Genomic DNA, 13,095 nt, shown 5'->3' on the forward strand with positions numbered 1-13,095 from the left:
AATAATTTTACTTATCAGTCTCAACACTATAAAATCTATTTACAACATTGTGATACCAGACGTTGTTATATACTTGGGAAGCCTTTAGATGCAAAACTAATGCGCATCTTTTCATTTCCTATATCTTAACTTGGAATGGTATAAATAGTTTTAATTATAAAAAAAAAATCAAGCCAATACTAGAAAATAAAGAAAGATTAAAGCATATAACCATTCGCTGGACTAGCGCCAAACTTTAACGTAACATACTCCATTAAAAAACATACATGTTTACACAAAAAAGCAATTATTTTCACCATTTAATTCATTCAAAAATCATTTGTTACTAAGATTGCAGAATAGTTCTTTTAACACATTCAATGCAACAACAATATTCACTTATACATCCCGTAGGACGAGTCTGTAGCAGTGAACGTGTTGTTCCTTAAAATACAATGATTTTCTAAGTGATTAAGCTTCAAGTGCTAAAGAAATGCAAGTAAAAAGCTCATATTTATGTATTTTATATTTACAATTTGAACTTCTTATTGACTTCTGCACTACAAATTCTAATAAATAGACATCTCGCCGACCTGAAATATTATAAATAATATGTGCCAGGAAGACAGGACTAGATCATTTTAATATTTTCGTTAACTCGTGTCGTATGAACCTTGTAACCACACCCGCCGCTATAGGGTTGCCACAATCCTTACTAATATTATAAATGCGAAAGTAACTCTGTCTGTCTGTCTGTCTGTCTGTCTGTCTGTCTCGCTTTCACGCCAAAACTACTGAACCGATTTAAATGAAATTTGGTACACAGATAGTCTAGAGCCTGAGGATGGACATAGGCTATATTTTAACGCGAAAAAGGGGTTGTAAGGGGTTGAAAGTGGGGGTGAAAGTTTGTATGGAAGTGTCGCCTACTATTGTTTACTGAACCGATTTAAATGAAATTTGGTACACAGATATTCTAGAGCCTCAGAAAGAACATAGGCTACTTCTTAACGCGAAAACAGGGTTGTAAGGGGTTGAAAGTGGGGGTGGTAATTTGTATGGAAGTATTGTCATTTTAACAGTTAGAAGCTTGAAATTTCTTTCTAAGGCTGCTAATTTGATAGAAATAAATATGAAATTAAATTTTTGTAAAAATCTTACCCTCAAGGGTGCTAAATAACTATAGGGAATGAAATTTTGTTTGGGAATATTTTAGACTTTGGTGAATGTTTTGTTTTGTATGTTTTGCTGTTACCCTTACCAATATTTAGTCTAGGGCCTCAGAAAGAACATAGTCTATTTTTAAACGCGAAAAAAGGGTTGTAAGGGGTTGAAAGTAGGGGTGGTGATTTGTATGGAAGCATCGTCATTTTTACAGTTAGAAGCATGAAACAACTGTTAGAGACAAAAATCAACACTGTGCCGGTGTATCGGCGCAGCACTAGACATGTCAAATATCTAACAGACTGTTGAGGGTAGTCTCACAAAAGGTTTTATAAGGAAGCGTGCGCTGCTGCTCGAGGCAGTCTCTTTCCATCCGTCATTGCGGAACGTCTTACATTTTTGTTTACTTACGTTCGGTTTGAATTTATACTATTGCGAGGATTATTTAGAAGTAGAGTTAAATTCATTATTTCGCTGTTAGTTTAATTCTTTTAAAATACTTTTGCATCAAATATCTAACATCAGAAGTGGGATAGGATCCGCGTGATTCTATCCACTTTGCTCACTCTGTGGTTGTGTTTGTATTTTCGTGAAAATAAAGGCTAAGAGAAAAATGTCAGAACGTTACCGTGATAATCGTTGTAGTCGCAGTAAGTTGAGTCGACATCAGAATCATACCAGTGTTCGCGAATCAAGGGTGCGCGGAATGCCAGACACATGATCGATAAAAGAAAATCAAAGATTGCCTATGGGGCGTATGATTGGTAATAATAATAAAACTTTTATTTCAGACACATGATCGATAAAAGAAAATCAAAGATTGCCTATGGGGCGTATGTCTAGCCTCCGGGCGTATATGTTGCCTCCGGGCGTATGTTTAGCCTCCGGGCGTATATGTTGCCTCCGGGCGTATGTTTAGCCTCCGGGCGTATATGTTGCCTCCGGGCGTATGTTTAGCCTCCGGGCGTATATGTTGCCTCCGGGCGTATGTTTAGCCTCCGGGCGTATATGTTGCCTCCGGGCGTATGTTTAGCCTCCGGGCGTATATGTTGCCTCCGGGCGTATGTTTAACCTCCGGGCGTGTATGTTGCCTCCGGGCGTATGTTTAGCCTCCGGGCGTATGTTTTGCCTACGGGGCGTATGTTTAATAACAATTATTATTAGTTTTATTTCAGATACATGGTTGATACAAAATGTGCTATAAGTTGTGCCTACGGGGCTATATGTTTGCCTACGGGGCTGTGTTTTGCCTACGGGGCTATATGTTTTGCCTACGGGGCTAAGTTGTGCCTACAGGGCTATATGTTTTGCCTACGGGGCTGATTTGCTTTAAGGTCCTTTTTCTTGGAGGTGTTCTGGCTCTTCATGGCGCTTGGGACAGCGTGTAAAACGATGCAGCAAGGATCAATACTCCTTCGAGGACGAAGGAAATGCAGGATGGCCGAACTGTTAGAGACAAAAATCAACACTGTGCCGGTGTATCGGCGCAGCACTAGACATGTCAAATATCTAACAGACTGTTGAGGGTAGTCTCACAAAAGGTTTTATAAGGAAGCGTGCGCTGCTGCTCGAGGCAGTCTCTTTCCATCCGTCATTGCGGAACGTCTTACATTTTTGTTTACTTACGTTCGGTTTGAATTTATACTATTGCGAGGATTATTTAGAAGTAGAGTTAAATTCATTATTTCGCTGTTAGTTTAATTCTTTTAAAATACTTTTGCATCAAATATCTAACACTTCTGTCTAAGGCTGCTAATTTGATATAAATAAATATGAAATTCAATTTCTGTAAAAATTTTACCCCGAAGGGTGCTAAATAACAATAGGGGATGAAAATTTGTTTGGGAATATGTGAGGTTTAGGTGAATGTTTTATTTAATATGTTTTGCTGTTACCCTTACTGATATTTAGTCTAGAGCCCGAGAAAGAACAAAGACTACTTTTTAACGCGAAAAAAGGGTTGTAAGGGGTTGAATGTGGGGGTGGTAATTTGTATGGAAGTATCGTCATTTTTACAGTAAGAAGCTTGAAACTTCTTTCTAATGCTGCTAATTTGATATAAATAAGATATTTGTAAAAATTTTACCCGTAAGGGTGCTAAATAACAATAGGGGATGAAAATTTGTTTCGCAATATGTGAGGTTTTAATGAATGTTTTGTTTAATATTTTTTTGTTTAACATTTACTATTATACTTACTGATATTTAGCTTAGAGCCTGAGAAAGGACAAAGATTAATTTTTATCGTGAAAGAGGGTTTGTAAGGGGGTAAAAGTAGGGGTGGAAATTTGTATGGACGTATCGTCATTTTTACAGTTAGAAGCTTATAACTTTTTTTAGGCTGCTAATTTGATATTAATAAATAGGTCATTTAAAGTTTGTAAAAGTTTTACCCTTAATGTTGCAATATAATAAGGGAATAGGGGATGAAAATTTGCATAAGAGTAAATGAATATTTTGTAAGTTCCATTTGTTTTGTTGTAATTTTTTATAAGTTTAAATAAAATACCTCAACAACAACAACAACTAAATTCACGCCCGTAACCCAGAGGGATAGGTAGAGACCAAACACCTACATTTTGTGCGGTCGTGGCACACCTATCTCTATGTCTACATCCATACATCAATGCATAGCACGTCGGTCAAGTAAAATAATAATCCTTAAAAAAAATGCTTAACGAAAACAGTATTTCACGCGGACGAAGTCGCGGGCACAGCTAGTATTTCATAAAACCGAAAGTATCGATTTTTTTTTTTACCAATTAATTTAATATTTGATACGATTACATCGATATCGAAATGTAGCGTAGTTTATTTCAACTTACATCTAATTTATTAAAAGTTTTATCAATTTAAAATGATCATGTTGTTGAAACGCGTAAAGTATGTATTATTTTATTATATAAGAACAATGTGAAACCGATTTTCTAATTATTTTCCAATGCTATGGTTTAAATTCTGAAAAAGGCTTCGAATTAAAAAAAAAAAATATAAAAAAAATAGTGGTAATTTTTAAACTAAAATATTAGTGTAGTGATTCCGATGTCGAAAAAATTAAAAGTATAACAATATTTTTCACTTTTTTTTTACAAAGTCCACGGAATTAAATATTGCTCAGAACTAAGTGTTTTTTTTTAATTTCGTTAATTGGCAATGGAATGTCGTTTGAGTATCTTATTCAGTCTTTTCGGCGGAGTCTAAACGAGAAAAAGTAATTTTCGAGGCGGCCATTTTTAATATGCAATATGACAATCCGCCATCTTTGCATTTATAGTTAAAACGCTACCTTATAAATACTTTAGACCTTTTTTAAAATTTTAAACTATTTCCCATTATCAATTACAGTTAGAAGTAATAATGAATTTTTTTTAATATTCCTTATCGCCTAAAGATATTGAATAATTTTCTGTATTTTAATAGATAGAAATAAATTACTTAGTTCTTACTGCGTACATATTTAATTTATCTTCTTACGTACTTCTTACTTTTAGTTAAGACTCTAGACATTACATTGCGTAAGAATACGCTAATCAGTTTGCGGTGGGCAAATCGTTAGTCGTTGAAATACCAATAAATTTCGTAGTAGTTAATATCCTTAAAATCTAGATTAAGCTAATCTAGATTTTTTTACATCATTTAACGAGACTTATCATAAATTTTAAAGTTCCAAATAGCATAATTTTTGGGGCAATACACAGAAATTAATTTTAATTCACATACATACATCAAGATTACATCTTAATTTTCATCAAAGATATTCTTTAATTTATAATTAATCTTTTTTTCTTACTTTTGCATAGGTAGTTAAGAGTTGGGCTTGGTCATAAAAGGGTCTCAGTTAAAACTATAAACTGTAGTAAAAATAGAACACAGAGTTTGTGCAATTTTGTGAATATTTAGCGGCGGGAAAACAGAATGCAGTAAGCAAAGGGATTCACAGAGGAAACAAGACGTAGGTTAGTCATATATACGATAGTAATGTTGCACGGTGGGCGTGTCCTGTGGCGCGTGGGGCGTGTTCGGGGGCGTGGTCGGGGGCGTGTTCGGGGGCGGGACGCAGACCAATCAGAGGACGCAGGCGGCGAACACCGCCATGGCGCGTCAGGGTGGCGGCTGCGGGTGCGGGTGCGGTCTCTCGGGCAGTGCGGGCGCCGCCTCCTCCGCCCCCGCACCGCCCGCACGCGCCCGCATCACGTACGCGTACGTACGATACCTCTTTATCTGAAACAAATAGTATTTGCTTAAATCAATTAGTAACAAAATTGAATTGAAGAAGAATAATAACCAACCAAAAAAAGACTATAGTATTTGTCTGACCTTTTGGACATGAATGATATATAAATACTTAAAGTCGCGCTGAATTAAAAAAATAGTCTATCTATGTGATCGTCCAGCATAGAGATATCTTCTAGATATCTTACTAATAGTATAAATTAATGTTAATGTTTAGATGGATGGATGTTTGTTTGAAGGTATCTCCGGAACTGCTCAACAGATCTTGATAAAACTTTGCAAAAATGTAGAACATATAGGCTATTTATTATGTTTTTTTAATTCCGCGCGGACGGAGTCGCGGGAGCCAGCTAGTTTATAACATTAGTAAGAAGTAACACGTGTACGTAATGTATTTACCTCGTGCACGAGGTAGTGGTCCTTGTCGCGGGAGTGTGCGTTGTGCGCATGTGTGTGCGCAGCATCGCGCGCAGCTCGCAGCGCCGCCAACTCCTCCTCCAGCCGCGCCGCACGCTCCTCGTGGTCAGCAAGTTGCTCCCGCTGGAAAACGTACAAATTGTTTTTTTTTTTATATTACAAGATGGCAAACGGGCAAGCGGCTACATGAATTCACCGAAATGGCGAAGCGACCGCTGCCCATAGACATTCGCAATTGCAGATGCATTGCCTACCCTCAATCGACGAAGGAAGAGACGCACAAAATGAGAATATTTAACCTTCCAATTCTTCTCCTCCTCCATCAAATCCACCTCCCCTTCCCATCCTTTCTTTATAAGAAAAAAGTGGGAAGGGAAAGAGGAATAAAATTAGTCCTCCGGCACCACACTCATCAGACTGTACGCGGAATTACTTCCACTTCACGCCAGTCTTCCTTGTGGTCGTGGTATTTCACCGGTGGACCCGACCAATTCGTGCAACTGATGTTATTGCTGGCGTCTACCACTGTTATTACAAGAGTATTTGTTAGAGATTATACATAAATTTAAAAAGCAACTGAGTAATTATTTGTGTTAAAGACTGACCATAGCGAGCTTGGTGTGCGTACAGGGCAACAGGGGACGCTGGAACTTGCGCTGTGAGCCGACAGCGCCAGCCAGTGGTGGTGCTGAGTACGCCGCACATACAAAGTTTATCGTCTCCACCCAGGAACATAGTTCCTTAGAGTCGCTGCAAATTATTACTTATACTTTAATATTACACGCAAACGTTACAAGTTATTTTATCTAAGCTTTAATAGAAGCGGCTGATTGATTTAAGAGATTCAGTAAGTCTCACCTAGTCTGGAACAAATACTCCGCTTGATCTGCAGTCTGTAATCTGAATACGTGTTGTTTCTTCGTATAGTCTGTCGCCTTGGTGGCCAGTGCGTGATGTATTCTGCAAACGATAATTATCATATTGTATAGACTATAACAAAAGTGTAAAAAAATGTTCCAGAGTCTACTCAAAGTTTGGCTCGCACTAGTTGCGGTTGCAATATGTTTGTGGGTCGTGACGTTTGTGCCGTGTCGTGTGGTGTCGTGACGTGTCGTGTCGTGTCGTGATGTGTCGTGACGTGTCGTGATGTGTCGTGACGTGTCGTGTGGTGTCATTACGTGTCGTGTCGTGATGTGACGTGACGTGACATGTCGTGTCGTGATGTGTTGTGTGGTGTTGTGTCGTGATATGTCGTGTCGTGACGTGTTGTGTCGTGCAGTGACCTGATAGCGTTGTGCAGGTTGTCAGACATCTGACTGCGACGGAAGCCGTGCTCGTCCTTGTGCAGATACAGGACGAGGTCTCGCAGCGTGCAGTAGAACATCTTCCAGCCGCGACGACCGAACGGAGCTGGGGAATACAAACTTGATTATATTTATTTGATAAAAACATAATTTATTTAACAAAAAGTCATAATTAATTTTAACAAGATTTTACATTATTTACAATGCAATTATGTATGAATTTACAAGTAGAATTTAATTTCTTAACCATGAGAATTGCTTAAACGACTTCACAGACTACAAGTATGAAGTAGAAGTATTTTTATCTCACACAAGTTTCCATTTAACTTCACACTCCCACCATCTTTTTCCTTTCTTTTCTGAGAACTATCAATCGGTAGTGTGTGTTGTGATAACTTACTCTTCTTCCCGTTGGGGTCGATGCAGCACTTGCGCATGACGTATCCCTTCTTGTACTCTACAGCACGGCTCTGGTCTGGCACATCGAGGAATGGGTTGCTGCCAACTGGTGCTGTACGTTGCTCCGTCGTAGCCGCTTGGTTCGCCTCCGTGTCACTATAACAAATAATTAAATGTAATAACAAAAAAATTAAACATGTTTTTATGTATCGTACTATATCTCTCTGTATTAATATTTCTTAGATAAGTTAACTTCATTATAAATCTTGTTGGCTACCAAGTAAATAATCGTAACCCATAATATTTTTATTTTTCAAACTAACTCAACGAAAAATATTGTTTGCATTGATTTAATAAAAAATAAAAATTAAAGAATGGTTGAAGTCTTCGTTTCAAATATACAATGTCATAAGTAGTTTTAGACAATTTTATTTAAAATCGTTTGGAGTGAATATCACGGTTTTGTTATCAAGCCAAATGTCAGATAGATGTAGTGAGGGGACGATATTTTTGTATGTCTAGTGTTGTGCTGATACATCGGCATAGTTTCGGTTTTCATCCTGTAATGAGCACATGCGGTATATATGGTGACCAAATGTGAACTGGTTTGTGTGAATTGTGACGCGTGGTTATAAAATTGCTGACGATGGGAAAACATGTATGTGTAAACACTTCCTAACAGTAGGACGTATCATCTTTCGATACATCCTGCGTATATACATACAGTGCCCATTGCAGCGGCTGAGTGCGTATCGCGTGGTAGAGCTGCTTTAGTGTGTCGCGCGGGAAGTTATCACCATCGTTGAGATCTGCGAGGTTGTCGATGAACTCTGCACAAGTCATGCGGCGGAATGCGGCACCGCCCGCCGCCGCGCCCCCGTGCAGGTCCGTGTTCAGTAACATTATAGCGCACGTCAACGTGTGCACTGCGTCTGCGCACAATACATATATTCAACATCAAATCTTATATCTATATCTATATATATAAAAGAAAGTTGTGTTAGTTACACCATTTATAACTCAAGAACGGCTGAATCGATTTGATTGAAAATTGGTGGGCAGATAGCTTAGAACCAGGAAACGCATATAGGATATTTTTACCCCGTTTTCTATTTTTTATTCCGCGCGGACAGAGTCGCGGGTAAAAGCTAGTATTTATATTAATCCCCACTGAGGTGCTCAGAAGGATCTGAAGGTAGGAACCTACGGTAGTACGGGTCGGTTGACCTCATAAATATCTGTAAGTTACATCAAGGAATACATGACATAAATTGTTGTTTTTCAGTCGCAAAACAGTTAATATTTGACCATCAAATGTGACGGCTTCAGTGTTTAAATTAAGAATTTAATGTAAGAATTTTTTTCCCAACTGGTTACAATTCATAATCTCTATTATCATATATCATTTTTACAGTGGTAGATCTCGCAACAACAAAATTTGTTGGGTGCACGAATTGGCCTCGCTCAGTGAAATACCACGACCACACAGAAGACAAGCGTGAAGTGGAAGTAATTCCGCGTTTCGTCTCATGAGTGTAGTACTGGAGGCCTAATTTTAGTCCTCTTTCCCTTCCCACCCTTTTCTTATTAGGAAAGGATGGGAAGGGGAAGTGAATTTGGCGGAAGAGGGGACGCATAGGAAAGAGAAATATCCTCTTTATGTGCGTCCCCTTCTCCGTTGATTAAAGGTAGGCACAACGCATCTGCATTTTCGGATGTCTATGGTCAACGGTCGCCTTGCTATTTCGGCGAATCCGTAGGTGGCCGTTTGCTCGTATGCCACCTTATGATATAAAAAAACGAACATATGTTAGTACGTCAGTTGTATTGTGTATATATAGTACCTTGTGAGTTGAATGTGCCGGGGTTACACTCGAGGTAGCGGCGTGAGAAGTGCACGAGGACTCGCTCTCGCTCCTGTGTCTCGCCGCTGAGCGCGAACCTGGCGAGGAACTGCCGCAGCGCCTCGTCCAGCGTCGCCCCGCCCAGCGAGAAGTGCTTCACGTACTCCTCAGCCACCGCACGAGAGAACTCGTTACTGCCACACAACAAATATTTCACTTGGATTTCCACTGACGAAGCATGAACACAATCTGTTGTTCAAAGAGAATTAATTCAATGATAATTTGTTTTAATACTTATGTTTTCTTTGTGGAAATCTATGTTTATCTATGTTAAAAACAGATTAAAAATAAATTCACAAAAAATACTAAGACAAATGTTTTTTTACAAGTTTTACCACAATGCAAACTCACAGCAATTTAAAAATGATTTCAGTTTATAACTAACTTTTAGCAACTTAGATACTTACTTTTTACTTAAATGCCTAGATACATCAGACTTCTTGAAGCCGTCGAGGTGGTATAATCTTTTGGCAAGTCGCTCCGCAGAGGGTATATCCACAGCCTTGGGACTATAGTGAAATGAGTGCAGCGAGTCCCCGTCTGACCCCTCATCAGAACCAATGTCAGAACCGCTACCCAACTCCTAGTAAACAACACCACACCATAACTACATATAAAATTATAACTTAGATGGATGGATGTTTGTTTGTAGGTATCTCCAGAATGGCTCAACGGATCTTGATGAAATTTAGCACATATAGAACAGTCTACTTCACATAGACTACTTATTACGTTTTTTTTAATTCCGTGCGGTATCAAATAAATCTCTTATTTGCCTTAAAAGCCTTTATCAACATTATAGAATTCAAAACAACAATAGAAATTTATCTGTTAATTTCAAAAACGTATTGACTAATTAGTTTACAAACCCTAAACACATATAGTTTTTTTAAATTTCTGTCTATAGAATATTTTTGCTTCAAATATGAAAATTTGTCACAGATAAATACAATGTATTTTTTGAAATGTTAAAGGTTCATAATCTTATATATAAAATTCTCGTGTCACAGTTTTCGTTGCCATACTCCTCCGAAACGGCTTGACCGATTCTCATGAAATTTTCTGTGCATATTCAGTAGGTCTGAGAATCGGCCAATATCTATTTTTCATAACCCCCCCTCCTTTTTATATTCCGCGCGGACGGAGTCGCGGGTAAAAGCTAGTAAATATATGTTTTAAAACTCACCTGATAACCTTGATTTTCGGGTGAATTACATCCATTATCTTTACCATTTTGCGTGAAATTATTATTATTATTTACACTATCACTTGAATTAACACTTTTGTCAGGTCCTTTCACTTGTATCACTATTCTATAGTCTTTGTGTTCACCATTTAGTGTCACATCACTGTCTGGATCATTGGAATATGACGAATTTGACTTGGCACGCTTGTGACACGGTTCTGACACCAGTATCGTGGAGTCAGAGTCAGACGGATCTGACAACTCCATCCGGGGACAGTCACGACCAGTGTCAAACATATCGTCCTGGTCTTGGTAGTCCGGACTAGATATATTTGATACTGCTTCCGATAGGCTCATATCACCTGTTGAGTAAAATATTATTTCAAAATTATATTAACTGGTTTATTTTATTTTAGGATCTGTTTTTAGCCGACTTCAAAAAGAAGGAGGTTATCAATTCGACTGTTTTTTTTTTTATGTGTCTTACTGCGAATCTCCGCCGCTGGTGGTCCGATTTTGATAAAAATTATTTTAATCGAAAGGAAGTGCTTGCAGATGGGTCCCATTTTTTTGTTTGTTTTTTTTTTTGTACTAACACTATAACTTGTCCTAATTAAAGCTATAATATCACCATGTGTATATATATAAATCATATATATAACATAATTGTGATGTGAGTTAGCAGTATTGAAATTATTTTTTTCATTCATACATTACAGTGGCCAGTCCTTGGCTTGGTATGTGTATATTTATTTTTTAAAACCTTTTATAACAATAAAAAAAACGATGTATTATACAAGTATATTGGCAAAGACAATTGATATCCTGCCAGTAGTTTTTAAGTTTATTCATTAAAAAAAATTTTTTTTGTTTAAGGTTTTTAGTGAATTAAAAATATTTTTTTTTAGAATAAAAACATTACATTGTTATAAGGATTTTTTTAGTACATTACCATTGATAGGTCTGTGCGAGTGTTGCGAGTGTTGTGATGTAGAGAGGAGGTGGGCGCGATGCGGCGGCGTGGCGCGCGACGACATCACCGACGACGATACCGACGTCGGCGACGCGGGCGACGACGACCTGACAAACACACACAGTATATATGTAATGTGGGTAAAAAAAGGTCATGTTTCTTTATCCTTACATTTACGCCTAAACAACCCAGTAGGGTTGGCAGGAGTGATGAATTGTCATTCATCGATATCTTTTTATTACATCTTTTTTTTTTCTTTCTTTATTTTTGAATTTTTGTATAGATATAGAACACAATCTGGAAGAACACATAGGCTACTAATAAAGTTTTTTTTAAATCCGCGCAGACAGAGTCGCGAACGACAGCTAGTAAACTTATAATAATACCTTTGTGAGATGCCATCTGATATTGAGGTGGAGTTTGATGTGGCGCCGGAGCCGTTGCACTGAGTGCGTTCAGACGAGCACGACACTGGCGCATTGTATGTCCAAACGATCCTGACATAATTTAATATATAAATTTAATATCACAATACTTAACAAGTAGCTTACTAGTCGCAATTAAAATAATTAAATGAAGTTTTAGAATGGGAAAATAAACTTCAAGAAAGTCCCTTAGTGACTGATTGATTAATGACTCAGTGAGTAATTCATTAAACCAACAATATATGAAGGTAATTAAATGATATTTGTGAAGTCAACCCGTACTGTGTCAGTGTGCTTGACTATAGCCAAGTCACCCCTAACTTGGGGTAGGTTACAAGCCCCTCAGTGGAGACATAGTGAGCTGATGATGATGATATGAAGGTGCGAGTCTAATTATAATATTGAAATATCAAGTAAAGAATAAGTATTTTGTTATTTAAAATACATGTTTTAAAAACACCTATTTAAACAAATACTCAAGGGTAAACATTAAGGTAAATATAACTGAGTGAATGAATGACTGAATGGCAAAGTATCTGTATCACCTGTCCCTCTCCAGATCGCTGTCAGATCGTGGTCCAGGCGTGGCGGAGTCTGGACGAGCGTCGAGCAGAGTGTTCAGTGATGACGTCACATCTTCCTCCATGTCCACCGCCACCGCACTCAGAGACGACTCCTTCTGGAATACATTGAAATACTGTTTGTTAGAACATTACCACTGTTCTATACAAATGTAACTAAACAGGTTTAAAAAACCTTTGATATTATAAATGAAAAAAATGAGTCGACAATATCAAAGATAAAAATGTATATTACTTTTTTTAAGCCTTAATAGGACAATTATTGTTTAAGCGACCAAAAAGACAAAAAAATACAGTTTTTAAAATAAAGATTTTACATATACATATTAACAACTAACTGTCGCCCGCGACTTTGTCAAGAATTAGTAAAAAAACTTAATTAATAGCCTATATGTTCTTTTAGGTTATGTTCTACATCTGTGTCAAATTTCAGTGAGAGCTATGCAGTCGCTTTGAAGATACCTTACCAAACATCCATTTATTTCACAACAATTATAAACGTTCAAACATTCGCATTTATAATATTAGTAC

The 13,095-nt window shown here is 37.6% G+C and overlaps 1 protein-coding gene across 3 annotated transcripts in view; it reads right to left on the bottom strand.

The window, feature by feature from the left end:
- Positions 1–4,946: 4,946 nt before the first annotated feature.
- Positions 4,947–13,095, bottom strand: part of LOC106720595 (PH and SEC7 domain-containing protein) — a 28,464-nt gene continuing 20,315 nt past the window's right edge. Inside the window, exons 8-20 of one of the 3 annotated variants that reach the window (XM_045678844.1) lie at positions 12,529–12,659; positions 11,945–12,055; positions 11,538–11,665; positions 10,586–10,947; positions 9,807–9,982; positions 9,340–9,533; positions 8,220–8,427; positions 7,497–7,651; positions 7,076–7,202; positions 6,651–6,752; positions 6,398–6,542; positions 5,775–5,915; positions 4,947–5,363 (exon numbers count right to left, since the gene is read on the bottom strand). In XM_045678844.1, the coding sequence (XP_045534800.1) occupies positions 5,244–5,363; positions 5,775–5,915; positions 6,398–6,542; positions 6,651–6,752; positions 7,076–7,202; positions 7,497–7,651; positions 8,220–8,427; positions 9,340–9,533; positions 9,807–9,982; positions 10,586–10,947; positions 11,538–11,665; positions 11,945–12,055; positions 12,529–12,659 (2,100 nt within the window). In that variant the 3' untranslated portion in view covers positions 4,947–5,243. Of the gene's footprint in view, positions 5,364–5,774; positions 5,916–6,397; positions 6,543–6,650; positions 6,753–7,075; positions 7,203–7,496; positions 7,652–8,219; positions 8,428–9,339; positions 9,534–9,806; positions 9,983–10,585; positions 10,948–11,537; positions 11,666–11,944; positions 12,056–12,528; positions 12,681–13,095 lie in introns of all 3 variants that reach the window. The other 2 variants (XM_045678843.1, XM_045678842.1) reach the window with 2 other exon arrangements.

Source organism: Papilio machaon, chromosome 8 (genome assembly GCF_912999745.1).
Source record: "Papilio machaon chromosome 8, ilPapMach1.1, whole genome shotgun sequence".
In the NCBI taxonomy this organism is placed as follows: Eukaryota; Metazoa; Arthropoda; class Insecta; order Lepidoptera; family Papilionidae; genus Papilio; species Papilio machaon.